Source organism: Typopeltis vanoorti, chromosome 21 (genome assembly GCF_054136105.1).
Source record: "Typopeltis vanoorti isolate ZY-2024b chromosome 21, IOZ_Tvanoo_1.0, whole genome shotgun sequence".
NCBI lineage: Eukaryota > Metazoa > Arthropoda > Arachnida > Uropygi > Thelyphonidae > Typopeltis > Typopeltis vanoorti.
This window is the reverse complement of record NC_143569.1, coordinates 44,105,061-44,127,714: the sequence shown is the minus strand read 5'-3', so window position 1 is coordinate 44,127,714 and position 22,654 is coordinate 44,105,061. Positions and strand designations below refer to the sequence as shown.

Here is a 22,654-nt window from a genome sequence, read left to right as displayed (position 1 = left end):
AGCAAGAGGCAGATAATAGGCACCCCCATCGATCGATCATTGATTTATTAGCAGATATGCAGTACTGTACACTGTTATTTCATTAAGGGGGAAAGTCGTCCCTAAACTAAAATACGATCTCTATTATTATTAATTTCACTCTCTCTCTCTCTCTACACACACACACACACACACACACACACACACACACACACACACACACACACACACACACACACACACACACACACACCGCCTCCTTCATCTTTCTCTTTCCATTTTCTCATTACTTCACAATATTCCTGTTTAACAGTGCATTAATTGCCTGATAGCAAGTATCGAAGGTTAGTCTACTCTACTCCACTTCATCCTCTACCGCGCTGTACTGGACGATACCGTAATTCTGAACTGTTTGCCGGGAACAATATTAATTTGGGTTTCTCGAACCACAGAGTGCAGATACCCGTTCGGTTGCTTACATGAGCTGGGATGCTTCTGTGGACGATGAACATGGGAAATCAATACGCAAGATGCGCGAAACAGCCTAAGACTATGGCGATGTTAATTAATTATCGATGCTTATTTGAACAAGAGTGTATGTAATACGTGCTCTTCGCCTGTGTACAGATCATCACTTGTTTCCTATATCGCAAACAGCTCCAGGCTTTCTCGAACGAACAGCAGTAGGGTGTGTGTCAATCTATGAGAAAATGTAAAACAAAAAGACCCATTGGGGAGATCTTCCCTAAAACGTTTAGGAAAACGAAGCTGAAATCGACTGGATTCTCTAGCGTAATGAAGAAAAAAAAAAAAACGAATAAAAAAAATTCCAGCTACTTAAGAAAGACGAAGTGAAGAGATTCTTGATGAACATACAGATAAGTGATTACCGAGATGGTAAAGTGAGAGCAATTAGGTGGAAAGTACGGCCGATTGTTGGAAAACCAGAAAGTCGCTTATTATTTAGATTGAGAAACGTGAGGAAACTCAAGCATACTATACAAGAATGCTTTTAATGAGTTGAAGTCATTTGTGTAATTACGTGCACATGCAGGGCTGCATAAACTTCTACAGTGTATAAGATATTACATTCAGTAGCAGACAAGTATATAGATTTATCAGGCTAACATACAAGTTAATGCAAGTGGAAACGAAATGCATTACGGGAAATGTGGAATATTAAATTGAAAGGCAGACGAATGTGAATTGGAATGCAAATTCTCGAACATAATCTCGAACCAGGATGTAAATATTTACGACAGTTCCTCACTCACGATTGGCGGTATGAATCGAGTATAAATCAAACAATGGATTTGGGAATAAAAGAGCAAAAATCGTACAAAGAATTCAACGAGTTGGAAATAATTCCTTGTAATGATCATTACGTCTTTCTATTTCCAAAGGAATATTATATATACACACACACACACAGACTGTTCCAAAATTCACGCAAGATTTAAAGTTCGCGCCATTTGTGCGGTAAAATGTTGCCAACGAGAAAAAAAAAAAGACAGCTTGGTAGCTGACAGTTCAGGGTTATTAAAAATGACCACACACAGCGAAGAGAGTTCGTTGAATGGATTATGGAACAACAACAAGCGGATGCTTATTTTTCGAACAAAATCATCTTCAGCGATGAGGCTCATTTTCATATTGATGGCTTCGTTAATCGACAAAATTGTCGCATTTGGGCTTCAGAAAATCCACGAGTGATTGTTGAGAAACAAATGCATCCACAACGTGTCACTGTTTGGTGCGGATTTTGGGCTGGAGGCATCATCGGTCCATTCTTCTTCGAAAATGCGGCTGGTAAGGCAATAACAGTTAATGGTGCTCGCTATCGCGACATGATAATCCAGTTTTTTTTTTGTGCCTAAATTGCAAGATATGGAGGTGGACGACATGTGGTTTCAACAAGACGGTGCCACATGCCATACAGCCCGAGAAACAATTCAATTACTGCATGAGTCATTTCCTGGTCGTGTAATTTCCCGTTTTGGTGATCAGAATTGGCCGCCCAGATCATGTGACTTAACGCCGTTGGACTTTTTTCTTTGGGGTTGTTTGAAAGGGTAAATGGCCTCCAGCAAAGCCGTGGAGGCCATTTACCCGATATGCTATTCCATGCATAACCCTATACTGTATACTTTATGAATCAATAAGAAATTACAATTTTAATTAAAAAACCTGTGTTTTCTATCAAAATTACTTCTTGCGTGAATGTGAATTTTGGGACATATATATATATCAGTTTCGCTTTTTATTGACAGTCCAGTCCGAGAATATTTGGACCACTGAGTGGTCCAAATATTCTCGGACTGGATTTTCAATTTAATGTTTCCTTGGAGTACAAAGAAACATTAAATCCTACCGAATTCCATCTTATGATTGGATTGAAGTCAAAGTTAAGTCGCAAATATTTAAGTATAAATGGATTTAATTAGTAATAGGAAAGCTTTCATAATAAACTTTCAGAATATGTAATCAGCCTCCGTAGGTCATCGTTTTCAGTGATGCCTTTTGTTTGTAAAAGCTCGTGTTCGAATCCAGTATAGAATGTCAGATACCTTTTTTATCAACACTTTTCATCTGAAGGTAAGTTAGAGGTCACATATGGAGGTGGCATTTTTTTTTCTACCGAAACCCAAGGGTTTTCATCCCGCAAATCAGCCATCTTCCTTTCTGTTTTACGCTTCTGTAAAACAAAAAGAAAGGCAGAATATAATCGATGTCGTACATAAGAATGGCGAACATTTATAAGAAAGATGGAAGTTGAAATTTTGCTCAATAATATCGAAGCATCAGAAGAAGAAGAAATCAGAGTATTGTAGAAACTTAAGATGTCTTCTAACTTCTTAGTGATACTTTTTAGACAATCAAAAGATAGAAATCTGGAAAGGAATGTCACGTGTTTTAGACGTTAGCGTGCTGGAGAGCTCGTTTTATATTAGCCTTTATAGATAGCCCATTGGTATTTTTTACCAAAATTGAAAAGCATTGAAATCTAAAATAAAAATAGTTAAAAAACCGCGTCTGTCTTTTAACTTATAATTTCCAACTCCATTTCCGTAACTCGTCTAGTTTAGTAGGAAAGAAGTGACTTCAGAAAATAGAATTTTTATTGCTCCCGAACTTTCAATTTTCTCCCAAAGTGTTCTGCAACTGATTTTTCTTTTCCATAGACTGAAATCTAGCGAAGGTACATTCGGCATCAATAATCCCAGAAAACTGTAATCTGACACCGCCATAGAAAGAAAACAAAACAGGATGCAAACGATTCTTGTGGTGCCTTCTCATCAAAAAGGAATTGGAAAACGGTCAGAAACTGATAGAAGCTTTGCCTTTGGAATCAAGCTCCTGTTTTCGTATACCGAACTACGCAAACAAACTGTCAGTTGCTATGGTAACCGTATAAATATATGGCAGTGCCAGATCTCCGGTCGTAGTTGGTGTGGAGGCCACAGACTTATAAAACATTTCATCACATCCTTTAACGTGCTGAATGGCGATTTACAAACGGAAGTTAAATCTCAAATTAAGTTCGCGATGGATTCGTTTTGAAGCCAAAATTCTCTCGACTTTAAATCCGTCATTGAAGCCATAGATGAACTTTCCTTTGAGATGCAAGTTTCGGGAATTAAACAAGAATGTCGCTGCAATTTAAAGAAATGCATTACTCTACAGCGCCACCTATCGTTTAATGAGCGCACTATTTTCCCGTTTTCTTTTTCTTGTACTTTGCTTTATTTCCATTGCCGGTTTTCGAAGTATAGAGAATATAAATGGGAACTAGCGCAGATGTTAATTATTTATGTACATAGCATTTGCCTTGTTGCGCATAATTACCATGGGAAATTAATGTTTCTCGTAAATTAACGAGAAGATTCGAAGCAGAGGTGGTGTAAGCTTGAGCAAAACATATCCCAGTCTGATATTTTTGTTGCGAATAATTCTACGTAAAGAATTGTTCATTTTCACAGAATAGCAGATGGCGTAAGTGACCTCCCCACCCCTCACGCTTTTCCAGATCATTTTAAGTAAATAAAGACTTCGGTTGGCTAAAATGCGCTCACTTACGCCACTATCATAGAACAGTATTACGTTCCATGATGGTGACATGTTACCAATCAAATTTGAATGGGCGGCTCTACTTTTATTTTGATGTATATTAATATTATGCAAATGTGATGTACTCTCTGATAATTATACTAGTTACATCTCTTACGGACCAAGAGAGTAGAGAGCGATAAAATCAAGGCAATTATATATTCACTGTTTTTACATGGATAAAGAGAGCCGAATGGCATAATTGAGAAAGGAAAAAAATCGGTTACCGTTTGTGTCTTAATTACCTCAAGGAAATCCGCCATAATCCTAGAACTCCGTATTTATTTCAGTGTTTTTCGTTCTGAAGTGTGTGTAAATCTAACTACAGACAAAAGAATGGAAATTCTCGCTAGAAGGCGACACCAAGCCTTCAGTAGATAATCATCATAACGCTGATTTAATTTCTATCATAGAAACAAACAAAAACAGTTAAAATCACTTTTAACTTCACTTTCACTACGCGTTATTCCCGTTTCCTATGCAGGGTTCGCGTGTTACTTTAGATGCAACTTCTTGTTAGTACCACTCGCAATCGACCTGTCGCCTAGTCTTCCGCTGTTTGGGGGGATATATTTTTGGCTGTAGAAGCGTATGCTCACGGGGCTGGTTTGCCTGCTTGCGGGATGAAAAACGTCAGATAAACTGGAAAAAACCCTACTGCCGGCGCCTAAGACCGGCTAACTTGGCTATGCCTGAGGAAGATCCTCAAGTTCCTCACGTCTTCGACGGTAATCGAACCTGGGACACTCCTTCCCCAGGCATATGGTTGCGAAGCGCAAAGCCACTAGACTAGCCGCTTTTAACGAAATCTATAACTTGTTTTTTTTTTCGTTTCAAACGAATAAGTGACTTTAAATTTATTTTATTTTTCTTAGAAATAATAATGTAACTTAAATTTTATATTTTAAATTAAAAATTTAATATCTAAAAAATATTAGTAAAACTTCTAAAAATATTAAACGAATCTTTTTTAATAAATTATTTTAGACTGAGCCTGATTAGTGTGTTTACAAGGCTTTTCACGAAACGCGCATTGCACTGGCGCAGACACAATTTGTTTCCTACTGTCTCTCCCTCTGCATGAAACATGCAAGAGGTCTAATGGCCGGCAGGCCCCACCCGCAATGAGGACCACCGGTAGATTTATGGTTTTAATTAGGGAGGTAGGATTTCAATCTGTGGCCAAGTGATTTCGTGACACTCCTTTTCCCTACTATAGGATAGCTAGTTGTATTTTATTGCTGGTAGACACCTGAGTGTGTCTATGGGATTTGCTAGTTGACCACAAAAGTCCACAGGATGATCTGTAACATGCTCGGGACACCTGAGCAATCTACTCTTTTTCCATCTATGCCTTTACACATTTCTAATTTATTGTTGTCATGGCAAAACTTCTGAATGAGGCCAAATTCGAGGAAGTATACAAGGAATTCCTCAGACTAGGAAAGCTGCTGAGTGATAATTGTCCGGGAAAAGTCAAGCTTTTTGACAAATTCTATCCCACAGCAGTCACAGAGGACAATATGGATGACATAAGTGAAGATCCCATAATTCTGATTCAATCAGATTTTGCACACTCTCCAAGTATAGAAGATGCTACATCCCAAGGCAGCAGTTATCAGGCCTCGGAAACAGATACAGAATTCCAAATGGTCAAAAAGAAGAGAAAAATCTCCACCAATATTGAAGATAGAAGCATGCAATGGTCCTAAGGAAAAGATACCACTAGTCATCTTAAGGGAGAAGGCAAAATGGATCCCAGTCTCGTCAGCCCTCAGAGAACAAAACATCTCATTCTCATGGGCCAAAAACTCAGATGAGGGAGTTAAAATACAACCCACTACTGTCTTGGATTACAGACAGATAACCAGATTTATGGACAATGCTAATGTCCCATACCACACCTTCCCTTTACCCAGCGAAAAGAACCTGAAGGTGGTTCTACGTGAGATAGCTGAAGGTATCACTCCAGAAGATGTGAGCACAGATCTCTCCAGACGAGGCCTGTCCCTAGTAAAAGTGAGTAGGATGCTCAGATCAGATAAAAAACCAATGCCTTTGGTGCTGGTGGAAATAAGACACACAAAAGCAGATCTATGAACTGACAGTAGTATGCGGACTCAAGATTTCAAATGAGCCTCTTAGAAAAAGAGCATCTGCAGGTCAGTGTCATAGATGCCAAAGGTTTGGTCATGCCCAAAAATTATGTAAGGGAGCCGTCAGGTGCTTGAAGTGCGGCGAGGGACACCAGACCATCACATGCACCAGACCTCACAGGAAGGAACAACCATGACCAAAACATATGCTGAGGCTGCAAGAACTAAGCCTACAACATCTCTCGAGCTAGAAAACTCCAACATAATATCGGTTTTAACAGCCTCACTTGCCACAATGCTGCAGCAATTCAGCAAGACATCCCCCTCACCATCCTCCAGAGATTCCAGCAAGGCACTCAAACCATTATAACAGCCATCTGTCATGAGTGAAAAATTCAAACCAAAAGGTCTTATGATAATGGCATGGAATGCAAATGGATTGATGAACAAGGTCTTGGAACTTCAAGAATTTTCAACTCGTCTCAGTGCTGATATCATCTTGATATTGATGAAACACACCTAAGACCAGCTAATAATCCAATAATCCGTGGATACACTATATACAGAAACGATAGAATTGGCACAAGAGGTGGAGGCACAGCCATATATATTAAGAGTTATTTGAATCATAATACAATAGAAAAGCCCCAAACAATAAACATGGAGGTGACTGGTGTGGAGGTACATACCTGCAATGCTGGGAGTCTCAAGATCTATGCTGCTTATAATCCTCCGAGCATTCCTCTGCTGACAACAGACCTGGACTCCATACTTGGTCCAAATGACTCCATGATAATAGCAGGAGACCTGAACTCAAAACACACAGCCTGGCACAGCTCTTCAACTAACACCAAAGGCCACACATATTCAACTTTGCAATGCTCAACTCACTCTGTTGTTGTGGCCTGTCCTACCGAGCCCACCCACTTCAGACCTTCAGGTAGCTCGGATGTACTAGACATTGTCATCTTTAAAAAATATAACATACCAATTCAAATTGGAATCAGTTAACGAATTATCATCTGACCACAGTCCGATAGAGCCTAATCTAGGTTCATCAGATCAATTCTCTCCTCTCCACACATTCATACCATGGAACAAGTTATCCAAGGTTCTTTCCGATCATATTGGTCCAGTGCCTAACATCAGTAAAAAGGAAGAGATAGACTCAGCAGTAAATAACCTAACTCTACAAATTCAGAAAGCAATAGAATCAGTCAGACAATCCACTGTCTTCCACCTAACTAACCGTATCCCAGAAGAAATCATGGAGCTAATCAGAGCAAAAAATGGAGCCAGAAAGAGATACCACAATACCAGACCCCCACAAGACAAAACAGTATTGAACAATCTAAACAGGCAGGTCCGGGAAGCTCTTCGAAATCACAGAAACCATCAATTGGCTAACCTCAATACTGAAGATCATTCTGTATGGAAATTCTTAAGAGCGATCCGCACCAAAAAAGCAACTCATACCCCCTATTCAAACCAAGAAAGGGACAGTTCACAAAGAATAAGAGAAAGCTGAAGCACTAGTAGAAAACCTTGAATCCCAGTGCAATCCATCTTATAAAATCTAAATATCAACCTTATGTACAAGATTCATCATCATGTTAGGACAACCTTAAGACAGAACACTGTTAACTCCGAACATATCACTCCTATAAATCCGGCAGAAATGATAACTATCATCTCCCATCTAAACAGTAAAAAAGCTCCAGGACCGAATGGCATAACTAACAGAATAGTAAAACTACTCCCAAGAAAGGCCACTGTCCATCTCGTCAACATTACAAATGTCATCTTTAGATTCCAGCATTTCCCTACTACATGGAAAACAACAACAATCATACCCCTGAAGAATCCAGGACAAAATTCTCACATTCCTGAAAGCTACAGACCCATAAGCCTATTGTCCAGCCTTGGAAAGGTGACAGAGAAAGTGATCCTCTCAAGATTCCAAGCAGAAACAGAAAAGTTAGGAATTTTGCCTAATGAACAGTTCCTTCCGTAAGGCCCATAGTACAGCTCAACAAGTACACCGGCAGGTAGACATCATTACTATAGGTTACAACTGGAAACTCAATACAGCTGCCATCTTCATCGATGCAGAGAAGGCTTTTGACAAAGTATGGCATCAAGGTCTTCTCTACCAACTGATAAAGTTTAACTTGCCAATCAGGTTGATAAGAATAATACACTCTTACCTGAAAGACAAATATATGCAGGTCGGGGTCGGCGAAACGGTTTCGACCAGACGCAGGATCTCGGCAGGCGTACCTCAGGGATCTCTTCTGGCCCTTCTCCTGTTCTCAATCTGTGTAGCAGACATCCCTCTGAACCCAGGAACAACATTCACTGCATTATATGCAGATGATACTGCCCTGATGACAAGATGTCTGAGCCCACAACTGGCAACTAGAAGACTTGTGAAATCTTGTGCCATTTCTATTCAAACCAGCATACACATTTTAGAAAAATGGATGGCAGACTGGAAGAACCAAGTTAACCCCCAGAAAAGCTCAGCCATACTGTTTACTAGAAAGAAAATCCATACCATGGAGGATATTTATTATTTATTGGGAGTAAAGATTCCATGGCAGACTGAAGTTAAATATCTTGGAGTGATTCTTGATAGTAAACTCCTAATCAGCAAACATATTAGTTACATTACCTCAAAGACATCCAAAGTCTTAGCACAGCTCTATCCTATGATCAACAGACAAAGTAAACGGGACACGCAAACAAAATTAACAATTTACAAGATGGTAATTCGACCGGTTAACGCGACTTGTCAGGGATGATAGGTTGTGCCAGAGCTCAGCAAAATAGGAGAATAAATATATTGGGAGAATAAGGTATCAAAGCTAACTGAAAGCAGATGAACTTGGATTAAAGTGTCCTGAAAGGCTGGACATAATCGGTTTTCTACTGATTTATGATTTTGTAAGGGGGGGGGGGAATACTACTACATCGGTTGTTGGTAATTAAAATAATTAAGGAATCTGAGTTCCTTCATTTAATAATAAATTGCACCTTTAAAATTAAAGAAAACTAATAATTTGCCATGTACTGAAAGTAAATCCTGTATGATGCTGAGACACCGCCGTTCAATGGATTAAATGGAATTTTTTAATCTTGTGTGGCTGACGATAAGTCGTTGCTTGGAGAGGAATTAACATCATTGAAGGTGTCATAAGCAAGACAAAAGTCTTAAATTTACTGAAATTAATTCAAAAGGTTAATAAATATTGCTTTACAAAGGATATAAAAATTATCGGAACTCGTATTAAAAGCAATGGATGACATCATCTGGTAAATCGACTTCCTCCACAGTTTTAAATTTCGTCACTAGTTAGAAATCCAACTCTGCGTTGCTAATGACGAAGTTAGTATTCGGCTCATTTCAGTAAGTTTTTTTTTTAATTTGAATAATTAGCAATTAAAAGGGACTTTAATCGAATTAAGCGAATAGTACAGGCTCCAGTTTGCTGCTGATGGTGACAAGAGAAGCGCGGGAAGGGAAGTGAAATCCAATAAATCGCCCCTTTTTTTTTTTCTTTTTTTGTAATGATATTCACATCTGCCCACTTATGAAAAGTTGGAAATGTAGTAATATTAGTACTGTAAATTGACTAAGAGTTCGATAATTTGGAATCCTGCTCTAGAAGCCAAACATGGAACCCACTTCGTGTGGTTTTCGGTGAAAAAGTCGGCGATCGAAATCATTCGATCCTAATTTCGAGAGAAATTATTCATAGCAAATATTTCATAAAAAAATAATTAAATCTTTGTATTGAAAACACACCTCTGTGAATATATAGGCAAAAAAAAAAAAAAATTTTTTTTGCTGTATTTATCCATCAGGGTTCGGGCCTGCTTGTGCTTTTTTAAAAATAAATTTAAAAAATGTGATAATTGCAGAACAAGAGTTCGTTGCTTTCGGAAAATTGTGGTGAGAAGTGGACTTTAATTGGGCTGTAATGAAATTTTGAATTTTCCAGAAGCGCTAGCGCCAGCAAACACCGAGAGAGAGAAAGGAAGTGAGTGAGAAAACAGGGTGGGTAAGCAGAGCACGTGAACATCAGCGATTCTCTGCAGATATTCTCATTACGCTCTCTTCTCCCGTAGCCTGAAGGAACTGGCGGCATACCAAATATAATTATCCGAGCTTTAATTATTGCGCACCACGTGACTCGCAGATAAACCGGCTTCATATTGCATTTTTCAGCCGTCATTACGGAAAACGACCCTGTGTGCGGATATACAACAGCTTTGCCAACCCCCGTACTCTTGGTCATCGATCTAGCACGTTACGGAGCTCGGCGCGCATAAGTGACAGTTATTTGCAACTCCGGTAGTAGCGCATGCATGTTGAACAGCGCCCACCGATGTTCGGCATCGATTATGGTTCCCCCAGCTGGGGAAGGAAATGTTAAAACAATGTCTCGCCACAGGAACATTTATATAGATAGGTTAACAAATTTTCTAGTCAGATATCAGCCTTTTGACACCTTCGTTGCCACACTAAAAAATCAAAAATGAATCGGCTTGTCATAAACCATGCGAAAGAGCACTTGGTCTTCAGCTACATTTGAATGAAAGATGTTTGCAGTAGTCACTTTTTCGTGTCACAATGTCTGTCATTCAAATATTATTGAATGACAAAATAATCATGATTTATACATGGATAATTACTATTGGTTTTGTTTTTCATATTTATCTTTGTTTTAGTTTTTGAAGCGTTACGTCATTTAAAAAAATCCCTATTATTTTATCATTTTTCCAAGTGTTGCTCTAGGCGATTATTGAAATAAAATATAATGCGAAAAATGATAACGTTGCCTATAAATGAAAAAAATTAAACTAGAGCACATTAAATGTATCTTTCAATAATTAATTCATTTACAACAATTTTTAATTTCTTGTTAATTGAAATTAACAAGCCACGTGCCACCTTTTGGCATCGTTGACTCAGAACATAACAATACTTGGTTGTTAGTGAAATAGCATTTTATGGAAATGATTCTTTGTGTTGTCATTGTTGATGGTGTTTGTTTAAATTATGATTGTCTTTTCTCCTTTTTGAAGAAAGTTCTAACATCATTATTGTAAAACTGAATATTCTTATCTATTCATTTAAGACAAACGGATGAATGCATCATGTAATGGTTACCGTTTCTCTTAGGAAGTCTCGTAAGATTTTCATTAAAACAACTCCTGTTTGTTTAATACAAGCACAAGTAAATATCAGCGGACACATTTGTCTTCTGAATATGCAAACAACGTAAGCATGCATGCTAATGGAGAGAAATATAGAATCATGTAAGTTAAAGGTTACTGAAGCGTATGAAATGGACGCAAAATATCAAATTCACTTGCGTATAGTTTGCAACTCTGATCTCCAGCAAAATGTATTGCAAATATATAAAAACTTTCATTCATGAACTTAGAATTTTTCAACTCCTGCGTAAGAAGGTTTCCTACTGGTGAAAGCCAGTAGCGCACTCAGGATTTAATCTTGGGGGTGGGAGGTCTTCTTGTTGATCAGAGAACAGAATCTTGTTAACAAGATTCTGTTCTCTGATCCACCACAAAGACAACAAGAAGACACTCAATATATTACCACAATCGTCATTCCATACGTGGGGACAGCCTCCAACAAGGTTGCTAAACTCCTCGAACCACATAGAATAAGAGTCACCTTTAAACCTAAAGACGCAATTCGAAAACTCTTAAGATCTCCAAAAGACTTCCATCCTTTCTTTAAATATGCTGGAGTTTATAATATCCCATGCTCGTGCGGTTTAAGTTACACCAGCCAAACTTCACGAAGCTTTGAGATAAAACAGAGAGAACACATCGGATATGTTGAAAACAACAGACAAGATATATCGGGCTTATCATCCCATTTCTCCACAACCAACCATGTCATTGAGTGGGATAAAAGCTGTACTCCTTACATAGAAGAGGATTACCGTTCTCGTATTTTTAAAGAAGCCACAACAGTCGCCCGTTCTGTAGAAAATCTTAATAGGAACCAAGGTTTAATATTATCCGATATCTGGAAGACCCTAATTAGATCTCTACACTCACAAGAAATGAACTTTAGTACCAACTATAAAACGTTCCTAAACAACAACAAGTGAAATCATGTACGCGCCACACGTTCAGTGTTGTTTTGTAATTTATAATTAGAATTCTGTTAATGTCTTATCTGTAACAGGTTTTGCTAACTTTAGTTCCTATCATCAGTCCTGTATCCTGAAGATGCAAACAGTTTAAATTGGTGAAACTAGTTGGTATTAAAATAGTTTTTTCTCAGATACTTGATCAACATTTCCCAAATAGTCAATTCATATATATATATATACACACACACACACATACATTTTTTTTATTATTTGTCGTTCTCAGAGTTCGTTTGTGCAATCTATTCCAATATTCTGATGAGGATTCTGATATAAATCGGTGGAAATAGTTTGGAATTTTACGCTAAACTCAATGTTCTTAAAAGAACTGGGCGATGGACTGAGTCCTTGACTCTTTATCCCGTCATCTGAATGAAGAACATCTGTGTGGATGAGATGTTATTGAGCTAAAAAGCTCTAGTCATGGCTGGATAACAGCAATAGCCGAGCCTCAGTTAAAACTTCATTGGCTACAGCATTGTCATTTGTTACCCTGGAAGTCCTAAAAAGGACTTTTTCAAAGGATTACCGTTCTCAACGGGCCCAATGTTCTTATAAGAACTGGGCGATGGACTGAGTCCTTGACTCTTTATCCCGTCATCTGAATGAAGAAAATCTGTGTGGATGAAGTGTTATTGAGCTAAAAAGCTCTAGTCATGGCTGGGTAACGGCAAGAGCCGAGCCTCAGTTAAAACTTCATTGGCTACAGCATTGCCATTTGCTACCCTTTTTGTCCGATTTTTGAGGGTAAAATCTCAAAAAATCGGACGATCTCTAGGCCACTCCATAGTGGGCGAAAGACCGTCCATATCTCAGCGTTGGTTCCACTCAGTGACGGGCTCCCCGACCACTGAGCAGAACCGCTCAAATTCCGAAGAAAATAATTCACCGACAAAGCCCCTCAGCGGGCCGTGCCGGAGAACACCTTCCCCGGAGACTCAAAGTGCTCCCTTAAGGCAAAAACCTTAAGAGAGCGAACTCAAAAACTCATCACCCAGGATAACAGCAACAGCCGAACCTCAGTTAACTTCCTTGGTTCAGCATTGCCATTTGTTACCCTGGAAGTCCTAAAAAGGACTTTGACCTTCCTCCTCTTGTCCCCTACCAGACCGGGCCCAATGTTTAATATCATTTTCATTGTTCTAATAATATAATACTGGAAATTTATAGGTGTCTTTATATTTTACACTTCTAGAACTTATTTTTTTTTAATATTTGTAAATTAAAAATAAAATTATAAAAAATTTAAGTTTAATTATTATTTCTAATTAAAATAAATATTAAGATCGTGTTAATGTTATTAATAACTTCAACCTGAAGCTGACTACACAATCGTTTTTTTTCTATACACATGTCGATATACTTCACCATTTGGATCGTTCATATTCGCGAGCCTTTTTTTTTTTTTTTGATTTTCCAATTAAAGAACGACCCCAGATAAAAAAAATTGGTGGCAGAATAGTCAATGAAATTCATTTAAAGACATTAAACATGCAAGACCTCCTTTTTGCTCAGGAATCTCTAAAACAAACAGAAAAATTAACACACGTTGAAAATTGCCGTAGACATTCTTCTATTCCCAAAGTAGCAGAAAGTTATGTGTGTGTGTTACACACTACCCTGTCTTAAATTCTTTCTGATGCATCCCTCGCACACATACACGCGAAAAAGAAAGTTCTCTGTTATATTGTCCATAGTTTTCAAGTAATTCAGCCTCATAAACACACTCTTCCATATGCATCTCTAACTAGAGTACACACACACAAGTACGGAAGAAAAAGATGGTTAAAAAAAGTATTTTGCAATTCTCTGTCACGCAAAGTTCTCATGGGCCCGTGTCGTTGCCTTGTGTAGCCTGTTCCGCAGCATTAACCTTAATAAATGCGAAAGGCTGTTGGATACACGAACAGCCAACTACAAGTAAAGTTTTGTTTCCACTTTCTTTAGTGTGCCGATCTCCGAGTACTCATGAATCTTTCATCTTCTCTGTTTCAGCCTTACGTCAAGACTATGAAACCCACGTCTACGATCAATACGCCATCCAGGGCACGACGGCTGTACTGAGGTGCCACGTGCCTAGTTCGGTGAGAGAACACGTCAAAGTCACATCATGGGTGTCGGATAACAATAATTCTATGAAAATATCGCAGAAAGGTAATTTTTCTTTACAATTACAAGAATTACTTCTTTATCTCCATTAAACAGCTACAACGGCACAATTGGAAAGAAAATAAAGATTTTTTTTTTTTTTTTAGAGGTTTACAGTTGCAATCGATTCTAGTCCGCGCTACTGTTTGCAAATAAGAAAATATACTTACGGACCATTCCAAAGTGTGATTTTCTTATCAACTCATGCATGCATGTTTCAATTAATTTTTCCTGCACATATGACGTCATTGATCAATACTTTTTCCATTGAAAAAGATCTGCTGGTGGTAAAAATACTTGTTTTGGCTGTTTTATTTATCTGCGCAAAATGATTTATGCTTTACATTAACTTCTGAAAAAAGAATTATAATAACTGATATCATTCTTATTTATTTAAAATGTTGTATTATTTAAGGAAGAGCGGGCGTGACAAGACGTGGCGGTACTAATTTAACCAGACGTAAGAGTTTTTTCTCTCTTCAAGGCAGACAAAGGATAGGAGCACGCAGTTGACAAATATAATAGACTGACAGTAAAAAAGTTATGTTTAAATATCACACTTTATGATAGGGGGGGAATAGAAAATTGGATATTTTTAGCGAGACTATCTAAGAATAAGACCATAATATCAAGAAATTTTCATCGAAAATTTGGAGTGTGAAGGTAATTCCAATTATTAATTTTATCGTGATTTTAAAATATTAAAAGGAGATTGAAAAGGTTCCAAAAAATTGTAGTATTATTGAATTCTATTCAGTTTATATAATGAATTAGTCTCGATTATAGAAAACAAATGATAGAAATATAACCGAGAGGGATTTTAAGGAAAGTACCATAATGGTAATCTCGTATGGTTGCCACTACGATACACTCACTAGCAACATCTTCTAAGGCCACTTACTACAAATAATGGCAGCTTTACCAATCAGGAATGAGCTGATCCAAAGTGGAAGCATATTTTTCTCTTCATCTCATTGTGAAATGGATTTGGTGAATGAGCAATAAGCTTTGTTCGAAACTTTGATGGAAAAATCCCAAAAACGTATGATATTTCAGCTTCAAAGATAGTTACACTTTCATGGATGAAAGTTCGTTGCTTGTTTGACGCGGAGGATCTGTAATATGAGGTATTTCTTTCCTAAAAACAAACTCTGAATTTGCCAACATCGTTTCGACAACATCTTTTCTGCTCCTCGAATTCTTAGCCTAGTATACAGCCTTTGTAAATCCTCCGTACTCACTATATGTTTTTCTTTATCTTCTTCACGATGAAAACATCCCAATGGAAAAATGAATTTAGGACGATGCTGAATGTGACACGGCAGCTGTAGAAATTCCCAAACAGGCTTATCAGAGAAGAGATGCGCAACGTAATGAAAGAATGTCTACGTACAATAGGAAATATCCACACCTTGAATGAGAGACCTCAAATACTTGCATGCGCTTTAATTTTCTTGAAAACATAATTCTGGTTCAAATATTTCAATCAATCCTCATATTACGGGACTGAACGTATGAGAAAAGAAACTCAAAATACATTGCTGTTATAAAGGGAAACATGGAATAAACTTTTAATATAAGCTAGCACTTTATTCCTTGCCTGGTCCATGATGGACAAGGGTTCATTAATTTATTTTTACGTTATTACAGATGAGTGCCAGTTTTATGGGGAGTGGAAGAAATTAAAGCTCAATACTTGAGGTTGAAAAAGCCATCAAAAACTTGAAATGTGGAAAGGCAGCGGGAGTAGATGACATTCGGGCAGAAATGCTTAAATATGGGGATTATAAGAGTTTGACAGTTGCCATTCTGTATGGTCTTCTAAAATCGAATTCCGGATGATTAGCGTAGAGTTCTCATAGTAGTCATTCATAAACATAAAACTAAAACTGCATTTGAAAATTATCGAGGATATTCCACGTGGAAATTCCTTTGTAAGATTTATGTATGTGGTAGATAAACTTTGGAAAGACAAGTTGGGTTCAGGACAAACAGAGGTTGTCATTATCAGATTTTCTGTTTATGATAAATAATTGAGAAATCGTAGTAATGGTAACAAAGATTTGTACTTAAATTTTGAGAATCTGGAAAAGGCAAGGTTCCAAGAGAAAAGTTGTGTAAAACATTGAATTACATTATAATTGGAGCATTATATCGAGCAGTACATGGTGTGTGTTTCGAGTTAGCAGTCAGAATTAAAGATTGCCTCATGTAAAATCAGGTGTGAAACAAAGGATGAAGAATCACAGTAAGCACTATCTCCACTGTTAATCATACCACCTGAGATTAGGTCTGCAGACCTAATCTCAGGTGGTATCATCACTTAAACAGAATGGGAGAAGAAAAGTTAGAGCAATACAATACAATTTGGAGTAATGACAGATAACATTAATTTGAAAGAAAATGTTCGATAGGAAGCCACTACGACACTATGGTATCTTCTGCTCCTCCCACTCCTATCATATCACAACCTTAAACATCCAAAGAAAGTCTTTTAATTTTACAAAATTGCTCAAAGCTTATTATTAACATGATTTGATAAAAATCATTTATAGTTACTTAGCAAATAAGCTTAACTTTTCAAAATTTAGATAAAATATATAATGCCAAACATTATATGGTGTATGGTTTTTATAGAAATTTTGTAAAAAAAAAAAAAAAAAAAAAGGCAACTTTATTATAATATTAAACTATTTCTATGTAGCGTGTTTACCGCATTTGAAGTATTAGAAACTATTAATGAAATAATTTGAAAGCAAAAAGTAACTTCTCTTCCTCAGACACCTCTAGACGAAATTGTTTAACTGATTTTGACCAATTTTCACTGTTTTAATTACTTCATCTAAAGGTAAGCGTTGATGCATTTAAAAAAACCATATTGTTCAACAGTAAACCAAGTACTAAGCATACTTAGAATGTACTGATATAAGGGGGACCGGGAAGTAATCAATTTTTTAACTGCATTTTTAATATAAATTTTATTAAAGAACAAATTAACATTATTCAATTCTATAATCGCCATCGTTAATTATAACCTTATTCCAACGATCTACTAAGTTTGGAATTCCTTTTTTGAAAAACGTTTTTTCTTTGGAGGCAAAAAAATGATATCAAACTCCTTTGGACATCATCTTGCCAACGGAAGGTTTTATTTCTTATGCTGTGTTCTAAGGACCTGAATAAGTGATAGTCACTAGGGGCGATATCTGGCGAATATGGAGGATGTGGTAGAAGTTCCCATCCTAACTTCCTAATATTTTCTTGAGTCATTCTTGAAGAATGTGGTTTTGCATTATCTTGCTGCAAAATTACCCCTTTTCTATTGAAAAGCGCAGGACGTTTGATTAACAGTGCTTGATGTAGTCGCTCTAATTGTTCACAGTAGATGGCTGCTGTGATAGTCTTACCTTGTTCCATGAGTTCGTAATGAATAATTCCATGAATATCCCACCAAACGCACAACAGAATCTTTTGTGCATGAAGTCCATCTTTGGGTGTTGGAGTTTGATTTGGAGAAAGCCACTGTTTTTTGCGTTTATTATTCTTATACAGCACCCATTTTTCGTCACCAGTTACGACTCGTTCCAAAAATTGGTCAACAATGAATTGCAAATCGCCCGTCTCTGTGCTTTATTGTTTTCTGACAGTTCATGCGGTACCCATACACCCTGTTTAAGAACCTTGCCACTCTTATGTAAGTGCTCTTGGACAGTTGACCATGATGAATTAAGTTTCTCTGCTAATTCTTGTATGGTTTGTTTTGGATCTGATTCAACGAGAGTCTTAAGAGCATCGTCATCTAGAGTAAGTGGTCTTCCAGATCGAGGACGATCAGAGAGATCAAAATTATATTCTGCAAATCTCCTGACCCATCGCTGACATTTGTTAATCTTCAATACGTCTCCATAAGTTGAGCAAATGATTTTGGTAGCCTCGGTAGCATTTTATCCTTGGTGAAACAAAAACAGCATACAATGACGTAAATGGTGCTCTTCAACTTTAAAGTCCGCCATATTAAAAAAAAAACATAATCTAAAATTAAAAAAAAACGAACAGACTTTTTAAATAGAAAAGTAATGCTAATATTTAAATAAAAATCAAATTTAATAATTTGTGTTATTTAAGAAAATATAATCGACTAAAAATGACCTATTAAAAATAATTGATTACTTTCCAGTCCCCCTTATATTTTAATTTTTAATATTTTAATTTATATTTTAACTTATTAATTAAAATTTTTAAAATATTTATTTTATTTAAACATAGTCTTCAACAGCTGGTTCGCAATCCCACACATTCTCTAGAGACCAAACAAGAATGTTTAATCTCTACAAAAGAGTTTCTGGACTATATAAAAAATAATACAAAAACATCCTTAGCTTGCCCCACGGCATGAATGTACTGAATCTACAATGGGATTCATACCATTGAAGTAGTCAACTAAGGCTTAAGGCCGACTTGTTCCTAATAACATTTTATTTACCATCTAGTTTCTTTAGACTCCAACTCCAAGAAAAGACAAAAGTATTTGGTTATCCCAAGTGGCGAGTTGCACATCCACCACGTCATCTCTTCAGATGGGCATAAAAAGTTCTTCTGCAAATCTGTTCATCAATTAACTGGAGAAGAAAAAGTCAGTACTACTGGAGGAAAAGTTGTCGTCACAGGTACGTTCAAGTACTTCATATTTTTACGTGACCAATTCTTATTTAATTATTATAAGCATTTCCTCAGTCAGTCTCTCATCTTATATTATCTATATTTTATAATTCTAAAGTTTTTTCATATAAACATACTTCAGATTACCAATCAGCTAGAAAATATGTTCAATTTTTCTTTTAGTATTGCATATCATCTCTCTGAAGGTTTCGCGAAATTCATCTTCTGTTTGGGGTTAAAATTCCAATTGTCGCATGAATTGTTCCCAATTCTCATATTGTGTGCGTGTTTTCTATCTCTTTAATATACTGTTTTATTGTTAGCGATTCCTGTTAAGCAAACGCTCCCACGTTCATTTCTATGACAACCAGAAACTAGTAAAAAGTTTGTGTGGGTATTGTAAAGCATTGTTGTATTGCTAATAGTTTTCTGACAAACGAAAGTGTACCGTTTGTTACTGTCTGTCTGTGTGTATTCTAGAAAACATTGGGAGAAATCGCTACAGAAAGCATTAAACTAGAAAAATTATTCCCTAAAGAAAGAACGGCGAGGAGTGAACCTAATGGAGCGAAGGGTAATTACTTTTGTGTTGCAAGATTCCTGAGCAATGTAGACGGGAAATTTAATGTTTAAACGTATAAAAACAATAGAGATTCCTTTTTGATGCGCGCGTATTCAATTACCCGCTCGCTATTTATAGCTGAATGGTATGTCCCGCAAGAATTCGGTTTATATTGATGGACAAAGGGGAAAACAAAATTTCAAATTAAAAAGAAATGTCACATCTATATGTGGAGGTGTGCAGGCAATGATAAGATTTCGAGTATCCAGTCAGGTTTCGGAAAACATTATTTTCTTCAAAAAAAAAAAAATTTAAATCAATATCAGTGAATAACACGATTTAATTGTAACATATTCATATGTTTTTCGCTAATATTAATTTTAATTTAATTAAAATTAAAGTCTCCGCACGCACCACACTTTCGGGCAACAGATTCCAATTATTCACCAGCAAAAAAAAAAAAAAAAATACTTTCCCCTTGCTCACAGTTTCCAGGGAAGGCTTCGTGTCGTCGTCCCCTCCCATCTTCAAATTATTCCAATAAAAATCTCACCACATTAATCAGCTAATAACTCCTTACCAACTTATAAGTCTCGATTGCATTCCTTCAATATGTCTTCAAATTTTACACACCACCACTATGAGATCGGCTAAATAAATCGCTAGCAGTGTTAAAGACACTTAACATTTCTAAACTCTACCAAATAAATATAGCTCTTGCTATTAAATAATATCATTATTGAACTTTCCATTTAAACGCGATAAGAATTTTTGTTATTTTACAGATCCTCAAGGCGGTCTGGCCCCTAAAATTATCGACAGTAAACCTAAAGTTTGGGCTAGCGAGGGAGACTTAACATTACTACCTTGTGCAGCTCAGGGACAACCTCCACCATCGTATCGTTGGATAAGAAAAGATTTCGCAGATAAGGTATTGGTCGATAAAGAACCTCGTCTCGAACAAATCCATGGCACCTTAAAAATAAACGGAATTCTCTCAGAAGATAGTGGAAGATACGTCTGCATGGTCAACAACAGCTATGGGGAAGACAGTAGTGAAACAGAGCTTATTGTTACAGGTATGAAAATCGACTTTTAATATATAAAAAAAAATGCACGCTTTTCTTTTAAAAAAAGTAAATCAAGTTAATGATTTCTTCTTCTAATTTATGGAAAGAAACATGAAAATGAATAAAAATGTTCTCATTAATCTATGTATAATAAAATTTAAAGTACTTCTACCGGCTTCTAGTCTCGAAAAGTTTCTGTTCGCTCAAACAACACAAAAACAGAATTGTTAGGAGGGTTCGTTCGCGATAAACAGAGGCGCAAGCGGACTCATTAATTATACCACTTATAGCTATAATCCCATGGGAGCCTCTTTCCGTAACAAAAGAACGACAAGAGTAATCCTATTACGGGCTCTTATCCACTCAAGATGTATGCGACATCAACGGTAATATTAGGTTCATGCTTACCTTCCTCGGCATAAAAGAATTCACCATCCAATTAGCAGAATACGATGTGTACACCAATCCTTCCTGTTTACCATCATTTCCCCCTTTTTTGAAAATTGCTCTCTCTTTTGGGTAATGGTTCTTTATCCAGCTTCTACTAGCGCGAGTTGCATTATTATTAAACCTTGTTACAGAATTACGATGAGAAACCTATTATTTAAAAATAACTACGCCATACGTTTTTCCTTACAAAAAATAATGCACAAATTCTCAAAGTTGCATTTCTTGAACAGTTAATCGTATTAAAATATTAGCATTTTAAATTTCAATAACACTGTTTTTTTTCGGGGGGGGGAGGAGTTGGGACTGAGTCCTTAACTCTTTATCCCTTCATCTGATTGAAGAAAATGTGTAGATGGGGTGTTATTTAGTTATAGGCTCTGGTCATAGCTGGCTAACGGAAATAGCCGAGCCTCAGTTAACACTTCATTGGCTACAGCATCGCCATCCGTTACCCTGGTAAAGTCTTCTTCATCACATCAATAACACTGTTGATTGAACCATCATTAGAAGAATATTCCTTTTTTAAAAAATAAAAAGGCAATAAAAGAAATTTCAAAAACATAGAGCAAAAGGACTCTAATTCGGCACATATAAGACAACACGATAGAGTGTATTGTAGATCCATCTATGTTTTATAGTTAATAATAATAATTTTGTGAGTTCAACGTATCTCATCATTGGCCTGTGGAGTAAGATAGGCTGAGATTCAGCAGATAGTAGGAGAGGAAATAAAGATAGAGTGCATAGTAGTAGAGTAGATGAAAGAGGCCTCAGCTGACCTGTTTTAGCTGTTGACCCCCCAGGGGTGCTTCTAAAGCGGTCGTTGATTTTTCACTTTTAAAAAGGAAAAATCCTGAAAAGGAAAAAAAAGGAGAGACTAAGCAAATTTAACAAGTGTAAATAAATCTAAAGACTATGGGGAAGACAATTCTATAGAGGAATGAGTTTGCCGAGCAAACCCAGAACAGTATAACCAGGAAAAGAAGGGAGATGACCTGGCCCGGAAGACCCCGCCCTGAAAAGGGCTTGGGACCACCTCGATGTTGGCCTTCGCAGTCCGGGTTTGTTCAGGTCAACCCCAACCTGGGGACAGAAAAACTTTCAACTGTGAAAGGACTAGACCTACCTGTGGGTTAAACGCTGATCAGGAAGGAAGATCGAGATAGCGTCAACACCTACAACTTGAAGGTGTTATAGGTGCAGACACAACCGGATTCCCCCCTGTATGATCTGGCAGATGGTTGGTGGATCACACCATCTCCTCAGGAACCGCTCTTCTCCCCGTAAGTACCTTTCCTGCTCCAGGAAGCGGCGGAGGTAGGCTGAGAGGCAGTTCTTAACACGGAGATAGATGCGATCCCCCTCGTTAAGAAGGTGTTTTTTCCTGGTTTT

At 37.1% G+C, this 22,654-nt stretch overlaps 1 protein-coding gene across 1 annotated transcript in view; it reads left to right on the top strand.

Moving 5' to 3' along the window:
* LOC150094811 (cell adhesion molecule Dscam1-like) overlaps nt 1-22,654 on the top strand; it is a gene marked incomplete at its 5' end in the record, with an annotated part of 713,296 nt that overhangs the window by 544,192 nt on the left and 146,450 nt on the right. The window contains 3 exons of the mRNA XM_090411118.1: nt 14,369-14,527; nt 19,021-19,188; nt 20,528-20,821. Coding sequence (XP_090267244.1) covers nt 14,369-14,527; nt 19,021-19,188; nt 20,528-20,821 — 621 coding nt within the window. The remainder of the gene's footprint in view (nt 1-14,368; nt 14,528-19,020; nt 19,189-20,527; nt 20,822-22,654) is intronic.